The 19,427-nt window shown below is 48.6% G+C and overlaps 1 protein-coding gene across 1 annotated transcript in view; it reads left to right on the top strand.

The window, feature by feature from the left end:
- The first annotated feature begins 742 nt into the window (after positions 1-742).
- The window catches only part of Slc1a7 (solute carrier family 1 member 7), a 56,472-nt gene continuing 37,787 nt past the window's right edge, over positions 743-19,427 (top strand). Inside the window, exons 1-2 of the mRNA XM_045139295.1 lie at positions 743-907; positions 8,901-8,980. Of these exons, the coding sequence (XP_044995230.1) occupies positions 743-907; positions 8,901-8,980 (245 nt within the window). The remainder of the gene's footprint in view (positions 908-8,900; positions 8,981-19,427) is intronic.

Below are 19,427 nucleotides of genomic sequence, written 5' to 3'. Positions count from 1 at the left end.
GACCATTAAGCCATCTCTCCAGCCCCCCCCCCTTTTTTTGCTTGTTTTTTTAAGGTAGGGTCTCACTCTAGCTCAGGCTGATTTGGAATTGTAGTCTCAGGGTGGCCTCGAACTCATGGCAATGCCCCCCTACCTCTGCCTCCCGAGTGCTGGGATTAAAGGAGTGCGCTATCACACCCTTTATAAAAATATTTACTTTTTTTATTTATTTGACAGAGAAAGAGAGAGAGAGAGAATGGGCGCTCCAGGGCCTCCAGCCACTGCAAAAGAACTCCAGACGCATGCGCCCCCTTGTGTGTCTGGCTCACGTGGGTCCTGGGGAATCCAACCTGGGTCCTTTGGCCTTGCAGGCGGACGCCTTAACCACTAAGCCATCCCTCTAGCCCTCCCCACCCTGCCTCTTTTTTTTTTTTCTGGAATGAAGTTGGGATAGAAGTCAAACCACTCAAACAGATGGACCACCAGGCTGTGGTCCCCTGGTCTGTTTAATAAGCAGAGGACTGGGCTTGGAGGTCCCAACGCCCAGACCACGTGGCCCGCTCTAATTTCCCAGCTCCTAATCTGCTCCCAGATCCTAATGATGCAGTCTGGTAATAGGATTTGTGGTTTCCCTCTCTGGGCAGCCGCACAGGCCATGACTGTGGGGTTGGGCCCTGGTGCTTAGGATCCTGCCCACTCGTGTGTGCGGAGAAGGGACCTGTGCCCTCAGCACCCGCCAGATCCCAGCCGCTGCCCACGGTGCATGGAATGCTGTCAGCGGCCCGGGGTCAGCATGGTGCTGGGCGCCGTCCTGGCGAGGGGCCGGGCCATGTGCAGGCACAATGGGCTTCTCATCCTGTCCGTACTGTCCGTCATAGTGGGGTGCCTCCTGGGCTTCATCCTCAGAACACGTCGCCTCTCACCACAGGTCAGTGCCTTGGGGGGTGTGTGTGGGTGGGGGGTCCCTCAGGGTGTCCTGCAGGAGGATGTTGGAGGCCTGAGGTCCTAGGGGATCCCCAGTATTGCCCCAGTGGGTGAGCCACCTTGTCTCCCTGGGCCCCAGTGTTCTCATCCCAAACCGATCTGTATGCTCCATTGCAAGAGCCAGCAGGCTGGGAAGATCTGGGGTGCTCCTGGGGTGATGAAGAGGCAGGACTAGGCTGAGAGGACAAGAAAATGGCTCAGAAGTGATCACAAAGTGTTTGGGGGTTGGGTGGTGGGGGTGGGGAGGCAAAGATGCCCTACTGGAAAAGCACCAGGCTGAGAACTGGGATGGGATGGGAGGGGATGATGGGGGACGGCAGGGATGGCCACTCAGGTGACCAGAGGCCCAGGGCTGTGGAGTATTTGGGGGTGAGTGGACCAAGCCCTCAGTACCTGCTGGAGGGCAGGGGATCAGCAGGCTGAAGGGTCCCCGTACTGGACATGAGGTGGGGCTGGCGTGAGAAGCCATGGAGAGGAAGCACAGTGTGGTCACATCTGTTAGATTCTTAGGCAGAGAGTGGAGGATGGGGAGCTGGTGGGGGAGGCAGCTGCAGGGAAGAATGAAAGAGACAGATGGGGAGGAGGTGCTGGAGAGATGGCTTAGTGATTAGGCGCTTGCCTGTGAAGCCTAAGGACCCCGGTTCGAGGCTCGGTTCCCCAGGTCCCACGTTAGCCAGATGCACGAGGGGGCGCATGCGTCTGGAGTTCCTTTGCAGTGGCTGGAGGTCCTGGCACACCCATTCTCTCTCTCTCTCTCTCTGTCTGCTTCTTTCTCTCTGTCACTCTCAAATAAATAAATAATGAAAAAATATTTAAAAAAAAAAAAAAAGAAAAGAAAGAGACAGACAGAAGTGAGAACTGTGTGTATACACATGGACCTTCTGTGTACACACATGGACCTTCTGGAGGTGTGGCTGCTGGGAGGTGAGGTTGAGGGGTCAGGAGGCCTAGGGAACCACCAAGGAGATGCCTTGCCTGAGGAAGGGTCTCTTCCTGTGGAAAGGAGAGGAGCTGGCCATGTTTCATAGCAATTCTTCTAACACTTGGTCCAACAGTAAGGAAGACGTGGTTCAAGACCTTGGAGTCGGGAGGATGGAACACAGCACACAGGCCACCCCGACATTGGAGGGTTCTCAGCCAAGTTGCAGAGGGAAGGGCCAATGGGAAAAGATCAAGAGCAGGGTAGGAGCTTTCCCCCAGGGCATCTGGGGGATCGGATACCAAGGAGGGGATGAGATGTTAGATCAGAGCCCGAGAGAGAGATCAGAGGGTTATGAGATTCTCGCTGAACTCGCCGTGCGCATAGGCAAGGACAGGGCCTCGTCGAAGAGTGGGCTCGGGGCTGGAGAGACGGCTCAGCGGTTAAGGCGCTCGCCTGTGAAGCCTGAGGACCCATGTTCGACTCTCCCGATCCCACGTAAGCCAGACGCACAGAGGTGAGGCAAGCGCAAGGTCGCACGTGCCCACTAGGTGGCGCAAGCATCTGGAGTTGGATTGCAGTGGCTGATGCGCTGGCATGCCAGTTCTGTCTCCCCTAGTCTCTCTCTCTCTCTCTCTCTCTCTGTAAAATAAATAAATAAATTAATTAATTAAATGAACTATCTTAAACCTTGTTAACCCCTGGCAGCTGTTCAGGGGAGATACAAGGATTCTGGAGACACAGGACTTTCGCAAGGGCTGGGAAATCTGATTAAACGAAGGGGTTGGGCAGCAATATATGTCTTCAAGCTGGGCGTGGTGGCGCACGCCTTTAATCCTAGCACTCAGGAGGCAGAGGTAGGAGGATCGCCGTGAGTTCGAGGCCACCCTGAGACTCCATAGTGAATTCCAGGTCAGCCTGGGCCAGAGTGAGACCCTACCTCAACAAAACCAATATATATATATGGATATATATATATATGTCTTCTAGAGTTGATGTGAAAAGTAGACAGTGCGTATACCAGTGTCTGGTATACAGTAAGTGCTTACTGAATGTCACCTCACCCCCTCCTTTGTCTCCCTGCCAAAGTCCTAGCTACATCAGGAAAGTGCTTCACATTCACTATTTCTTTTTTTTTTTTTAATTTTTTTTTTTTGCTCATTTTTTTATTTATTTGAGAGTGACAGAGAGAGAGAAAGAGACAGAGAGAGAGAGATTGAGAACGGGCGCGCCAGGGCTTCCAGCCTCTGCAAACGCACTCCAGACGCGTGCGCCCCCTTGTGCATCTGGCTAACGTGGGACCTGGGGAACCGAGCCTCGAACCGGGGTCCTTAGGCTTCACAGGCAAGCGCTTAACCGCTAAGCCATCTCTCCAGCCCTCACATTCACTATTTCTAATCCCCCAGGCCAGTGTCCATCCGAAGGAGTAGTCCTCTGCCAGGCACCTTCGCCCAGTAAGCCCAGCTGCCGGCTGGCCTGTCTTTTTTTTTTTTTTAATTAAAAAAATATTTTATTTATTTATTTATTTTATGTGCTTGAGAGAGAGAGAAAGGGAAAGAGACAGGGCTTCCAGCCACTGCAAACGAACTCCAGATGCATGCGCCCCGTTGTGCATCTGGCTTATGTGGGTCCCGGGGAATCGAACCTGGGTCTTGTGGCTTTGCAGGTAAGTGCCTTAACCACTAAGCCATCTCTCCAGCCCCCTGTCTAGAGCTCTTTAGTGTCTTCTTCTCTCACAAGAGTGGGAGCAACTCAGGTATTTATTTTTTGTATTTTAGAGAGAGAGCAAGAGAATTGGCTCACCAGGGCCTAAGCCACTGTAATGGACCTCCAGACACTTGCGCCACCTAGTGGGCTTGTGCGACCTTGCGCTTGCCTCACCTTTGGGCATGGATCTGGAGAGTCAAACATGGGTCCTTAGGCTTTGCAGGCAGGTGCCTTAACTGCTAAGCCATCTTTCCAGACCAGGTGTTTTATTTTTTTAAGCTCACGTGTGGGGCTAGAGGGATTGCCTAGTGGTTAAGGCATTTGCCCGCAAAGCCAACAGTCCCAGGTTTGATTCCCCAGGACCCACATTAGCCAGTTGCACTGGGGGCGCACGCGTCTGGGGTTCGTTTGCAGTGGCTGGAGGCCCTAGTGCACCCATTCTCTCTCTCTCTCTCTTTCCCTCTTTCTTTGTCAAATAAATAAATTATTTATTAAAAAAAAAAAAAACAGCACCCAAGTGTGAGCCTTGTGCAGAGTCAGGCAAGGGGACGCTGACATGAAGGGAACAAAATTGGCTATGGCGCAATCATAATCCGCAATCTGCTCTCTGCTTATCCTAAACAAACAAACAAACAAACAAGCAAAAAACCCTATTTCCTACTGGAAGATTATTTTGTGAAAACAAAATGAAATGCCCGTTACTAAAAGCCAAATTGACGTGAGGAGCTTCCTGGGCCGGAGCTGGCTCCTCCCTGTCTGTTTGCGTGTGTGGATTTGCTCCGGTGTGGGTTAAGCAGCCAAATGAACCAGAGGAAGGAGGTGAGGAGCCTGAGGACGGTCATTTGGCAGGAATTGACTTTCTGAGCATCTTACTCTGAAATCCACAATTTCTCTGCTTGATCTCTTCGGCAAGCCCATCTAATTGCTTATGCAACAAACAAACAAACAAAAAAATCAAAAGCAATTTAGAAAATAGTAAGATGTCCTATTGGCGAAAATAAACTCATAAAATTATGATTCTTTTTACCTTTACATATGAATAGCTCATTAAAAAAAATATAGACCAGAGAGCAAAACCCTACACCCCCCCCAAATTAATTTTTTTTTAAATTTTTTTGTTTATTTTTATTTATTTGAAAGCGACAGAGAGAGTGAGAGAGAAAGAGGCGGATAGAGAGAGAGACAGAATGGGCGCGCCAGGGCCTCCGGCCGCTGCAAACGAACTCCAGACGCGTGCGCCCTCTTGTGCATCTGGCTAACGTGGGTCCTGGGGAATCGAGCCTCGAACCAGGGTCTTTAGGCTTCACAGGCAAGCGCTTAACCGCTAAGCCATCTCTTTAGCCCCCCAAAATTAATTAAAAAATTTTTTTTTGTTCATTTTTATTTATTTACTTAAGAGCAACAGAGAAAAAGGCAGAGAGAGAGAGAGAGAATGGGTGTGCCAGGGCTTCCAGCCACTGCAAATGAACTCCAGACGCGTGCGCCCCCTTGTGCATCTGGCTAACGTGGGTTCTGGGGAATCAAGCCTCGAACCGGCATTCTTAGGTTTTACAGGCAAGCGCTTAACTGCTAAGCCATCTCTCCAGCCGCCCCCCCCATTAATTAAATTAAATTTAAAAATATATATATACAGACCAAAGCCGGGCGTGGTGGAGCACATGCCTTTAATCCCAACACTCTGGAGGCAGAGGTAGGAGGATTGCTGTGAGTTCGAGGCCATCCTGAGACTCCATAGTGAATTCCAAGGTCAGCCTGGGCTAGAGGGAGACCCTATCTCAAAACAACAAGAACAAAATGGAGCTTGTCTGGAATGTTGTAATCCAAATAGAGCCCAGGACCCTTGCAGGCCATGTTATCACAGGAGTTCTCACCTGTCACGTCCCACGCCCTCCTCACCTGAGTGTCCAGCTTCAGCTGGCCTAGGATCCAGTTGGCTCGGGACCATGGGGTTTACCTGAAGGAGGTGGAGACAGAGATAGCAGTGAGGCATGCACTTCAAGCTAACCTGGCAGCCTTGCATTCTGGATGTGGTCAAGCCAGCAAGGCTTTCACTGGGGCTTCCCAGAAAAGGCCTTTGAATAGGGCTGGAGAGATGGCTTAGCGGTTAAGTGCTTGCCTGTGAAGCCTAAGGACCCCGGTTCAGGGCTCGATTCCCCAGGACCCACGTTAGCCAGATGCACAAGGGGGCGCACGCATCTGGAGTTCGTTTGCAGTGGCTGGAGGCCCTGGCGCGCCCATTCTCTCTCTCTCTGTCACTCTCAAATAAATAAATGAAAATGAACAACAACAAAAAAATTTTAAGGTAAAAAGTAAGTGCAGAACAGGGAAGGAAGGGAGGGAGGAATTTAGCTCATTCCTCTACTGCGGCACATCAAACACTATGAAATTACAGAAAAAAGTGGAGATAAACTGATAAATCTTAAATGGCTCCAAGGGAATAAGACAGGTTTCTAGAAAGAAATAGGATATAAGAAAGGCTTTGAATATCTTCAGCAACACAAAAAGCTGAAGAAAAATGACCCTTCAATGGAAGAAAAAAAATTATTTTCCAGTAAGAGTTTCACACATGGACTGGATTATAGTCAAGGGAGGGTAGAACAGAGGCAATTGTAGTTGTGTAAGGACCTGGGTCTTCTCAGGATGACACCAAAGGAGAATGTTCCAGCAAAGCAGAGACAGAGCTAGCCGGGCATGGTGTCTCATGCCTTTAACCCCAGGCAGAGGTAGGAGGATTACCAAGAGTTCAAAGCCACCCTGAGACTCCATAGTGAATTACAGGTCAGCCTTGGCTAGAGTGAGACCCTACCTCACACTCACACACACACATACACACATGAACAGATCACATGAGAACTGGCATTGTAATATTATTTAGAAATATTAATACCGGGGCTGGAGAGATGGCTTAGCGGTTAAGCGCTTGCATATGTCCATATGTGATTCCCAAGGCTGACCAACTTTTCACAGCCTTTCACAGTCAGGGAATATTTGGCTGTTAGTTTATCCCTCCACTAGAGCTAGACAAAGCCGTGAAGTCCTTCAATAAATGTTACTTATTTTGCTTCCCCCCCCAAAAAAAAAAATCAGATCGTTTTCTGTTGCATTGGCAATGATAGTAGAATGAAACTAAGATCTGAGCTCAGCTTCCTTGTCTATGAAATGAGTGGGCTGCACAAATTTTACAGTACCACAATTCTAGGGTTTGGGGATTTTTAAAAGCATCAGACCATTATGTTAGGCACAAAATAAAAAGGTTCAGGGAAAGCCGGGTGTGGTGGCGCAGGCCTTTAATTCCCAGCCCTTGGGAGGCAGAGGTAAGAGGATCGCTGTGAGTTCGAGGCCACCCTGAGACTCCATAGTGAATTCCAGGTCAGCCTGAGCTAGAGTGAGAGACCCTACCTTGAAAAACCAAAAAAAAAAAAAAAGGTTTGGGGAACTGGAGAGAAGGCTTAGCTGTTGAGGTGCTTGTCTGTGAAGCCTAAGGACCCAGGTTCAATTCTCCAGGTTCCACCTAAGCCAGATAGATGCACAAGGTGGCACATGTGTCTGGAGTTCGTTTGCAGTGGCTGGAGGCCCTGGCACACCCATTCTCCTCTCTCTCTCTTTCTCTTTCTCTCTGTCTCAAATAAAAATAAATTAAAATAAAATAAAAGGTTCTGGTGCCGAAATGTAACTTGACTGGTAACTGTAGTTTACCAGTTTTTGCTTGGCCCTACTCTGGAAAACTCTGGCAGAAGTTAAGGCCATGAATCAAAGCTTTTAGAAACAACAGACCCCTGTTACGCTAGACTTTCAGATAAGCAGCAAATGGGCTAAGCAAAGATCTGCAGCCTATGAAAGGGCAGAGGTCCTTTACACTGGGTGATGCCTCCATCTTCAAACTGTGCCTCATTCAGGGACAGGCTAAAAGGGGGTGGGGGGATTGAGGAGACTCTGTAAGCTGGCTCCTAAGGGAGGGAGGCATGTCATTGTGTTTACAAACAGCTTGATCAGAGCCAGGAATGATGCCTAATCCATCTCGGGGTGCCCCGTGTGATTGCCTGGCCCAGTGTGGGTTGTAGGGACAAATCTCTATCTTGCCCTCTTGACACATGGTCTGATAGACGGAGCAGAGTCTAGATAGACAGGAGTTTAGGTGGATAGGTGGGTGCGCGGTATAGATCGGGGAAGCTGCTCACGTGCAGTCTCTCGGTGGAGCCTCCCAGTGGCTCTAGGAAATAGTATCCTCATGTCATAGGTAAGGAAAACCCAAGGGTTGAATAATGGACTTAAAGGTCACAGAGCTGGACACGGGGCCACGGGCTTGCCAGGATTGGTCAGACATCAGGACACTGAACACCTGCCAAGGCAGAGATCCAGAGGCTCCTAAGAGCTCATCACCTAAAACTTAAAACTCACCCACCATGCCTCAGGGAATTTTGCGGAAGAGGGGGCAAAAAGATAGTAAGAGCCACAGGTTGGGGCATCATGCCCAGAGGCATTACCCCCCACCCCCCCCCAAAAAAAAAACTGCTCCAAGCCGGGCGTGGTGGCGCACGCCTTTAATCCCAGCACTCGGGAGGCAGAGGTAGGAGGATCGCCGTGAGTTCGAGGCCACCCTGAGACACCGTAGTGAATTCCAAGTCAGCCTGGGCTAGAGTGAGACCCTACCTTGAACCCCCCCCCCTCAAAAAAAACACTGCTCCCATAATGCATAAATCACAACCCCATGGGGAATACCTGCAACCTCACTGAGGAGGGTCCCCTAGCGGAATGGGGGCAGGGACAAGGAAAAAGAGGGTACCAATACATGATGTGCCCATACGAAACATCTTGTTAATAATAATAATAATAATAATAATAAACATTTAAAAAAAACAGGTCTGTTTGGCTCCAAAGCCAGTTCTTTTCTCCTGGCCCCTACCACCTAGGTACTAGACCAGAGCGTGCAGACTGGACGAGGTAGGGTCTTACTCTAGTCCACATTGACCTGGAATTCACTATGGAGTCTCAGGGTGGCCTCGAACTCATGGCGATCTTCCAACCTCTGCCTCCCGAGTGCTGGGATGAAAGGTACACGCCACCATACCCAGCTGGCTCTGTTTTGTCTTTTTTATTTTTTATTTTTTTGAGATAAGGTCTCACTCTGACCCAGGCTGACCTGGAATTCACTCTGTAGTTTCAGGGTGGCCTCGAACTCACGGCGACCCTCCTACCTCTGCCTCCCGAGCGCTGGGATGAAAGGCGTGCGCCGCCACTCTGGGCTGTAGATAATGATGAGTTCGAAGTCGGCCCGCATCTGCTATAACCCCGGCTCTTGCTGTGTTTCCAGGAAATCAGTTACTTCCAGTTCCCCGGCGAGCTACTGATGAGGATGTTGAAGATGCTGATCCTACCCCTGGTGGTGTCCAGGTGAGAGAGGCAGGTGGGGTGGGCGGGGAAAGGGGGGCTCCGCCTCCCAGGCTCTCCGCTGCGGAGGAGTGAGCTGCACTGCCCTCCACTTGGGAGGTGGGGGACAATGCTCCCCGACATCCACGGAGGCCCTAGAAGGCATCGTTCTGGTTTGGGGGTGGTGTTGGAGGGGGACTCAGCCTCGAAGGATGTACTAAATTATCACCTCCCTCCAGAAGTTTGCCTTGACTCTTCAACTGTGCTGTCATTGCCTCTTTATGTTTTTAATATTTTCTTTATTTGACAGAGAAAGAGGGAGAGAGAGAGAGAGAAACAGAGACAGAGAGAATGAGCGCACCAGGGCTTCCAGCAACTGCAAACGAACTCCAGATGCATGCATCCCCTTGTGCATCTGGCTAACGTGGGTCCTGGGAAGTTGACCCTGGGTCCTTTGGCTTTGCAGGCAAACACCTTAACCACTAAGCAAGCCATCCAGCCCTATCTTTTAAATTTTATTTTCATTTGAGAGAGAGGGAAAGAGAGAATGGATGCGCCAGGGCCTCCAGCCACTGCAAACGTTAACTCCAGACGCGTGCATCCCCTTGTGCATCTGGCTAACGTGGGTCCTGGGGAATCGAACCAGGGTCCTTTGGTTTTGCAGGCGAACACCTTAACAGCGAAGCCATTTCCCCAGCCCCCTATTTTTATTTTATTTATTTATTTATTTTTTGGTTTTTCAAGGTAGGGTCTCACTCTAGCCCAGGCTGATGTGAAACACTGTGTAGTCTCAGGCTGGCCTCCAACTCATGACGATTCTCTTACCTCTGCCTCCCAAGCTCTTTATTTTTATTTATTTATTTTTTGAGGTAAGCCCAACAGACTGGCCTTTGTTATGCACGCGCATGTGTGAGAGAGATTTGGCATTCCAGGGCCTCCAGCCACTGTAATCAAACTCCACATGTGTGCACCACCTGTGTGCATGTACAACCTTGCCTGCTTGCATCATTTTGTGTGTCCAGCTCACGTGGGATCTGGAGAGTTGAACATGGGTCCTTTGGCTTTGCAGGCAAGAGCTTAACTGCTAAGCCATATCTCCAGCCCCAGCTGTGCCTTTTAAAAAAAATATTTATTTATTTATTTGAGAGAGAACGAGTGTGTCAGAGCCTTCAGCCACTGAAAACGAACTCCAGATGCATACACTACTTTGCGCATCTGGCTTACACAGGTTCTTGGGACTCGAACCTTTGTCCTTAGGCTTTGCAGGCGAGTGCCTTAACTGCTGAGTCATCTCTCCATCCCCTCTTTTTTTTTTCAAATTTTTATTAACAACTTCCATGATTATAAAAAATATCCATGGTAATACCCGCCTTCCCCCCCCCACTTTCCCCTTTGAAACTCCATTCTCCATCATATCCCCTCCCCACCTCAATCAGTCTACCTTTTATTTTGATGTCGTGATCTTTTCCTCCTCTTATGATGGTCTTGTGTAGGTAGTGTCAGGCACTGTGAGGTCATGGATATCCAGGCCATTTTGTGTCTGGGGGGAGCACATTGTAAGGAGTCCTACCCTTCCTTTGGCTCTTACATTCTTTCCGCCACCTCTTCCACATTAGACCCTGAGCCTTGGAAGGTGTGATAGAGATGTTTCAGTGCTGAGCACTCCTCTGTCACTTCTTTCCAGCACCATGATGCCTTGTGAGTCATCCCAAGGTCACTGCCATCTGAAAAGAGAAGCTTTTCTATCAAAAGTGAGAGTAGCATTAATATAATGTACTAAATTATCACCTCCCTCCAGAAGTTTGCCCTGAAGTGCTTACTGGTCAGTTTCATGAGCATAGTATATACATTTAGCCAGACAGCAGCAGACGTTAACACCCCTAGGGCTCATGACTAACTCTGTTTTAAGTTTTCAGTATAAGGGATGTGTTTCCCCCCCATGGAGCGGGCCTCCAGTCCAATTAGAGGGCAGTTGGTTTCCACCATGACAGACATGCCACTATTATACCTGTTGCAGTCCGGTTCACATTGCTGGTAGAAATCACCCAACCAAGAGCAGCTTCTGGGAAAAAGAGATTTATTTTGGCTTACAGGCTCGAGGGGAAGCTCCACGATGGCAGGGGAAAACAATGGCATGAGCAGAGGGTGGACATCACCCCCTGGCCAACATAAGATGGACCACAGCAACAGGAGGATGTGCCAAACACTGGCATGGGGAAACTGGCTATAAAGCCCATAAGCCCGCCCCCAACAATACACTCCCTCCAGGAGGCATTAATTCCCAAATATCCATCAGCTGGGAACCTAGCATTCAGAACACCTAAGTTTATGGGGGACACCTGAATCAAACCACCACAGTACCCGTTGACTCATTTGGCCTGGCTGGCCAAATATAAGGCTTGTTGTGTCCAGCGTTGAGTATTTTCACTGGTGATTTCTCTTTCTCCCATTGAACTGCATGCAGCATGGCTTTTTTTTTCCAGCTTTCTGTCAGCTGGTCTACATGGAGGAGTTTATCAGCTCAGCTCCAGCAGGATTTCTCAGTGGCCTTGTAGCCCAAGTATGTGGAGTCTTCAGCAATAGGGTCTTACCATCTATTCCTGGTGGGAAACCAAGGGCCTTGGCAACAGCCTATAATGTTTTGGGGGCATCAGGGACCTCCCTGGCCAACAACTCACTGGAGGGTATCCCATGCCTGGCACTGAAAATTTTCTAGCAACAATCTATGGCTCCTGAGTGTTCCATTGTCCAAAAAAAAAGGGGGGATTCCATGTGATTTATTTATGTCCTCTCAGATTTTGATTAGCTCTCCCTCCACCTTTTCTTTACTCAGTCTCTTCCCCTGACCTCACTTTGGGCCTTTGCACCCCCATTAATCTATTCTTCTACTTACATATATACAATACCATCCTATTAAGTACCCCCTCCCTTCCTTTCTCTTCTCTTTATATCCCAGCCCCTATTTTTTTTTTTTAATCTTGGTGTGTTTGTGTGTATTTGACCATGAGTGCATGTATACCATAGCAAAGGGCCATCTCAGGTGTCAATCTTTGAGGCAGGGCCTCTTATCATCCATCACTGGGCTAGATGCCCCTCAGGCTTCTGGGTGATTCTCTTACCTCTGGGAGAATCTCTTACCTTTCAATTCCCCATAGGCGTGAGTGCCAGGATCACAGACTTGCGCTCCTGCATCGGGCTCTGGGGATCTGAACTTAGGCCCCTTCCGCTTACGTGACACACTCGTATGACCCACAGAGCCATTCCCCCAGCACCGCTTCCTCCCCTTTAGGCATCTTTTGAGTCGTTCATAGACTTGAACCTGTCAAGGCCTCCACACCTGTAAGTCCAAAGAGACCCTCCAGGGCTACGTGTTCCGTAGGATCCGTGTGACCTCTTCACGGCAGCTGTCAATCACTCAGCCTCCTGGGATCCTCTCCTGACGTGTGTGGTGGACCAAAGTGCCTGGGAAGGACAGAGAGGGAGGGAGGGAAGCAGAAGGGAGAGAGAGAAGCTGGGGCCCCAATGCCCTTCAAAGGCCCATGCCACTGATGACTTGCTTCCTCCAAGCACGCCCACCTCCTGAATCCAACAGTGAGTGAGGTCAGAGCCTTCATGACCCACTCACCTCCCAATGATGTTGTACTGAGGACCAATCCTTCAACACACAAGTTCAAGATAGACATTTCAGGGGCTGGAGAGATGGCTTAGTGGTTAAGGCGTTTGCCTGCAAGGCCAAAGGACCCAGGTTCAGTTCTCCAGGACCCATGTTAGTCAGATGCACAAGGAGGCACATGCATCTAGAGTTCATTTGCAATGGCTAGAGGCCTTGGCATGCCCATTCTCTCTCTGTCTCCCTCTTTCTCTGTCAAATAAATAAAAAAAAAAAAAACCTGGCGTGCCCATTCTCTTCCCCTCCCCCTTTTTCTCTCTCTCAAATAAATAATAAAAATAAAATAAAGATGTGAGCCACTATGCACAGCAATAAAGATTTAAAAAATATTAAAACAGGGGAGGGAGGGAATTACCATGGGATATTTTTTGTAATCATGGAAAATGCTAATAAAAATTAAAAATAAATAAATAATATGTATAATATATGCCATATATATTATACATATTTGTTATATATTATATGTATTTATATATGTAAAAAACATATTAAAAGAATGTTTAAAAAAAGATAGACGTTTCAGAGCTGGAGAGACGGCTCAGTAGTTAAAGTACTTGCCTACAATGCCTAAGGACCCATGTTCGACTCTCCAGGTCCCCCGTTAGCCAGGTGCACAAAGGTGAGGCAAGTGCAATATCACACATGGCCACTAGGTGGTGGAAGCATCTGGAGTTTGCAGTGGCTGGAGGCTCTGGCATCCTCTCTCTCTCTCTCTCTCTCTCTCTCTCTCTCTCACTCTTGCATAAAAAAAAAAAAGAGGCCAGTCTATTGAGCTTACTTTAAAAAAAAAAAAAAAGACATTTCAGACCCAAACCACAACCACCTGAGGGTACCTCTCAAGGACAGAGCGCCCCATCTCTCCCGTGAGCCACACACAAACTCTGATCTCTCTCCCACAGGGAGTGTTTCACAGCAATTGATGTTCACTGTCACCAGCTTGGTGGTTTTATCCAGGACAGCATTCCTTTCTGTTGTGGGCCCAGTCCCATGGCTATCCCCTTTCCTTGTTCCACACCGCTGTTAGTAACTTGAGCTAATTGTGTCTCCTAAGTAGAACGGCTCACCGCTGCACCCCGGCCACAAGGCCGTCCTCTGCACGTGGACTCACTCATCTTCCCATCTCATTTGTTTTGGCTCCCCATCATTAGTTCTCCAAGCAGAGAAAAGCAGATAGTGCCAAGCGGTTCATTTACCTCCAGTGTCTCCCTGGCATTTAAAACAGATAATCAAGCCGGGCATGGCAGAGCACGCCTTTAATCCCAGCACTCGGGAGGCAGAGGTAGGAGGATCACCGTGAGTTCGAGGCCACCCTGAGATTACATAGTGAATTCCAGGTCAGCCTGGGCTAGAGTGAGACCCTACCTCGAAGAACAAAAATAAATAAATAAATAAAAACGTTAAAAAAAATAAAATAGACAATCAAGCCAGGCATGGCAGAGCACACCTTTAATCCCAACACTTGGGAGGCAGAGGTATGAGGATTGCCATGAGTTCGAGGCCACCCTGAGACTACATAATGGCATAGTGGATTCTAGGTCAGCCTGGGCTAAAGTGAAACCCTACCTCAAAAAACCAGAAAAATCAAAAAATAAAATAAAATAGACAATCAAGCCAAGCATGGCAGAACACCCCTTTAGTCCCAGCACTTGGGAGGCAGAGGTAGGAGGATCGCTGTGAGTTTGAGACCACCCTGAGAATACATAGTGAATTCCAGGTCAGTCTGAGCTAGAGTGAGACCCTACCTCGAAAAACAAAAATAAGACAAAACAATATATATATAATCAAGTCCGGCATGGTGGCACATGCCTTTAATCCCAGTACTTGGGAGCCAGAGGTAGGAGGTTCACTATGAGTTGGAGGCCACCCTGAGACTAAATAGTGAATTCCAGGGCAGCCTGGGCTAGAGTGCCAAAATCAAATAAATAAAATAAAATAGACAATCAAGGGCGGGAGAGATGGCTCTGCAGTTAAAGGCAATTGCTTGCAAAGCCTGACAGCCCAGATTTGATTCCCCAGGACCCACATAAAGCCAGATACACAAAGTGGCGCCTGTGTCTGGAGGTTCGTTTACAGTGACAGGAGTGCCTTCTGGTCCTGGGTCCCTCTACCAGACGAGGACCCCTTTCTCCTGGCTGGAACTGGATCTTGTGATGTTCATTTAAGAAAAGCCAGTATATTCATACATTTCGCCGGTTTATTTAGACAGTTTGGGCTGGGCGCAGGGCAACCACGTCGCTGAGAAATGAATGTAAGTGCTTGAATGGTTTCCCACCAAGGGACAATTCAACCTGGGTGAGGTGTTTCTTTTTCTGTTTACCCCTTTTTCGGTGCTTGGGATCGAACACCCAAACATGCAAACACTTAGCTAAGACTTTCCCGCTGAGCCACATCCCAGGCCCAGAATTAACACAAAGCCCTCAAGCCTCTCAGCCCGGAACCCTCCTCCTCTCTCCCTCTTTTTCTTTCTTTCTTGTTAATCTGTGGCTTTTATTAACTCATAACCCAATTATTTGCCGTCTGGTCTGTTGAAGCAGTAAGCCAGACAACCGCCTGCCACGGTAATGTCTTGTCCAAGTGGCTGGCCATAAAAACTTCAGCACCACGCTCGTTGGAAAGGCGCCGTCAAACGAAGGCCACTAACTGCCATTTTCATCCACCTTATAATGTTTCAGGACAGCCAACTTAAACATCTTCTTATAAGGCTTATATTTCTTGGGAGTGGTGTAAGACGTTCTCCTTTTTTAAAGATTTTGTTTATTTATTTGTTTATTTGACAGAGAAAGAGGGAGAGAGAGAGAGAAAGAGAGAATGGGAACACCAGGGCGTCCAGCCACTGCAAACGAACTCCAGACGCATGTGCCCCCTTGTGCATCTGGCTAACGTGGGTCCTGGGGAATCGAACCAGGGTCGTTTGGCTTTGCATTCAAATGCCTTAAAGATTGAAAGAAGTGTTTTTTCTTAATATTTTATTTTTATGTATACATTTAAGAGAGAGATTGAGAAGATATATATAGACAGAATGGGTGTGCCAGGACTTTTAGCTGCTGCAAAAGCATTCAGGGCACATGCGCCACCTTGTGCAGCTGGCTTTACATGGTACTGGGGAATTGAACCTGGGTCCTTTGGCTGTGCAAGCAAGTGCCTTAACTGCTAAGGCAGTTTTTTCAGTCCAAGAAGTATTCTTTTTTAAAAAAAAATATATTTTAAATGGCCTGGATATCCATAGCCTCACAGTGCCTGACACTAACTGCATAAGACCATCATAAGAGGAGGAAAAGATCAAGATATCAAAATTAAAAGAGAGAGTGACTGAGATGGGGAGGGGGTATGATGGAGAGTGGAGTTTCAAAGGGGTAAGTGGGGGGAGGGAGGGTATTACCATGGGGTATTTTTTTATAATCATGGAAGTTGTTAATAAAAAAAAATTTTTAGAAAGGGAGACTAAGAAAGAATATATATATATATATATATATATATATATATATATATATATATATGTATGTATAATTTATTTATTGGGAAGAGAGAAAGAGGGAGAGAGAGAGAGAGAATGGGCATGCCAGGGCCTCCAGCCACTGCAACCAAACTCCAGACGCGTGCGCCCCTTTGTGCGTCTGGCTTACGTGAGTCATGGAGAATTGAACCGGGATCCTTTGGCTTCGCAGGCAAACACCTTAACCACTAAGCCATCTTTCCAGCCCGAGAAGTATAAAAACAGTTCATTTATTTATTTGATAGAGAGTGAGAGAAAGAGGCAGATAAAGAGAGATAGGGGAAAAAATGGAAGCGCCAGGGCCTCTAGCCACTGCAGATGAACTCCAGACGCGTGCTCCACCCTGTGCGTCTGGTTTTACGTGGGTGCTTGAGAATCAAACTCGGGTCCTCAGGCTTTGCCGGTCAGAGCCTTAGTTGCTGAGCCATCTCTCCAGCACTATGGAGAAGTGTTTTGAGAGAACTTACACAGTGCTGGGCCTCCTCAAGTAACCGGAGGGATCAACAAGGGCAGGTGTAACTAGGCTTGGTTCGTGTGCCTTATTTATACACGAGAAGACTGAATATACTATATTGGCCTAACTCCTCAGTGCAAGCAGCAAGCCCAATGGGTTTCTCTCGAGACCTCCACTCCAGGGGCCAAGGTCAGCCTCACTCACGCAGCGGAAGGTTCGGGGTAGCTCAGGGAAGCCGGGGTGGCTGCGCACGCCTTGCATCCCAGCACTCGGGAGGCAGAGGTAGGAGGATCGCCGTGAGTTCGAGGCCCGTCTGAGACTACAGAGTGCATTCCAGGTCAGCCTGGGCTAGAGTGAGACTCTGCCTCATAAAACAAACAAATGAAAACTAAAAGAAAAGAGAACAGTAGCTCAGGGAAATAGCGTAGGTAGCCTTCCGCTAGTCCTGGAACCTTCTACGTAGCACCTCTGTGGATTGCGGGGTCAACAGGTAGGCTTCTACATCACATTCAAGTGCTCCATCGCCGGTCCTCAGAACAGCCTCCACCAAGCACCAGAATTAGCACCCTGGGGATTGAGTCCAATCTCCCTTTTCCCTCCCATGGGTTCCCCATAGGGCCTTTCTTCCCAACACAGCTTCTCTGTGGGTGCTCTGATGCCCCTCCCCCCAATTAACTTCAAATGATGAGGAGCAGCAGTCGGAGACTCAGTCTCTCTCTCTCTCTCTCTCTCTCTCTTTTAAATTAATGTTTTTTATTGACAACTTCCATAATCATGGACAATAAACCATGGTAATTCCTCCCCCGCCAACTTTCCCCTTCACAACTCTGCTCTCCATCATATCCCCTCCCCCTCTCAATTAGTCTCTCTTTTATTTTGACATCATGATCTTTTCCTTCTATTATGATGGTCTTGTGTAGGTAGTGTCAGGCACTGTGAGGTCATGGGTATCCAGGCCATTTTATGTCTGGAGGAGCACGTTGTAAGGAGTCCTGCCCTTCCTTTGGCTCTTACATTATTCCCGCCACCTCTTCCGCAATGGACCCTGAGCCTTGGAAGGTGTGATAGAGATATTTCAGTGCTGAGCATTCCTCTGTCACTTCTCAGCACCATGGTGCCTTCTGAGTCATCCCAAGGTCACTGCCATCTGAAAACAGAAGCTTCTCTAATCAAAAGTGAGAGTAGCATTACTATACGGGTATGAGCATTAAGAGAAGTGCTTACTGGGAAGTTTGATGAGCATAGTATATCCATTTAGCCAGACAGCAGCAGACGTTACACCCCTAGGGCTCATGACTACCCTGTTGGAGGTTTTTGCTATCAGGCATGTATTCCCTCCCATGGGGGGGGCCTCCAGTTCAGTTAGAGAGTGGTTGGTTTTCGCCATAACAGACATGCCACTATTGCACCCGTCGGCTCATTTGGCCTGGCCTTAGTCTCTTTTAGCAGAAGGCCTTTAACTTCTCTTGCGAATTGGCGTCCCTTTCCACAGCTCCGTAGATCCTCCTTAAAGGGCTTCTCTTCTTGAAGAGATTTGAGAGATTCTTGTTAAGTTTTTGTTTTTGTTTTGTTTTCTCAAGGTAGGGTCTCACTCTAGCCCAGGCTGACCTGGAATTATCCTCAGGTTGGCTTTCAACCCACAGCTATCCTCCTACCTCTGCCTCCTGAATGCTGGGGTTTCAGGCGTGCACCTCCACGCCCCACGAGAGATCCTTCCTAAAGTCCTGCACCATTGCGTTCTTTTAAAAAAATATTTTATATTTATATTTATTTATCAGAGAGAGAATGGGCATGCCAGGGCCTCCAGCCACTGCAAATGCATGCGCCCCCTTGTGCATCTGGCTTAGGTGGTTCCTGGGGAATCGAACTGGGGTCCTTTGGCTTTGCAGACAAGTGTCTTAACTGCTAAGCCATCTCTCCAATCCATGTTCTTCTTCTTCTCCTCCTCCTCCTCCTTCTTTTTAATGAGAGAGTGAGAGAGAAAGAGAGAGAGAGAGAATTAGTGTACCAGGGCCTCCAGCCACTGCAATTGAACTCCAGATGCATGCACCACCTTTGTGGGCATGTGTGACCTTGCGCGGGACCTGGAGAGGCGAACCTGGGCCCTTAGGCTTTGTAGGCAAGCGCCTCAACCACCAAGCCATCTCTCCAGCCCCCATTCTGTTCCTGAATCGGGGCCCTCGCCCCAGGGGCGGTGCCCAGGTGGGCACCAAGTGGGTTGCCACTTTCTCTGCCCTTCCTCCTCTCATGGGTCTCTGTCACTTATGCCTTCTTAAGACAAGTCCAGCCTCCCAGGGCCAAGGAGTGTCCATTCCTCATTGTTCCCCAATAAGGCCACTTGTTTTCTTGTAACCCACAGACCAGCCGAAAAAGTACTGATAACCCTCTGTTCCTTTAAGTTCTTAGAGAGTACCTTCTGGTTTCTTCCACAAAAACAAATCTGCCTCCTGATTGCTTTGGGTTGCGTTCAATACAGTGTCAAAAAGGCTTCCACCCCGTGCCCTCGCCTTGGGGACTCCCGTTATACTTTTTCTTCCTTTTCTTTTTTCCTTTTTCAAGATAGGGTCTCACTCTAGCCCAGGCTGACCAGGAATTCACTATGTCGTCTCAGGGTGGCCTCGAACTCACGGCGATCCTCCTACCTCTGCCTCCCAGAGTGCTGGGATTGAAAGGCGTGCGCCGCCACGCCCGGCTCCGTTATGTACTCTTTCACTTGGGGCTGCAACGAGTGTGCAGAAGCCCATCACCAGATCCTGGGGCGCTGCTGACCCAGGACTCTGGAGTGCCTCGAGTTCTGTTATCTACGACATTCAGTCTCCGGCACAAAACAGACACGGGCACACTTCCCGGGTGG

This window comes from Jaculus jaculus, chromosome 21, assembly GCF_020740685.1.
Source record: "Jaculus jaculus isolate mJacJac1 chromosome 21, mJacJac1.mat.Y.cur, whole genome shotgun sequence".
Lineage (NCBI taxonomy): Eukaryota > Metazoa > Chordata > Mammalia > Rodentia > Dipodidae > Jaculus > Jaculus jaculus.
Note: the sequence above shows the minus strand (reverse complement) of the source record. Positions and strands in the feature narration are given on the sequence as shown.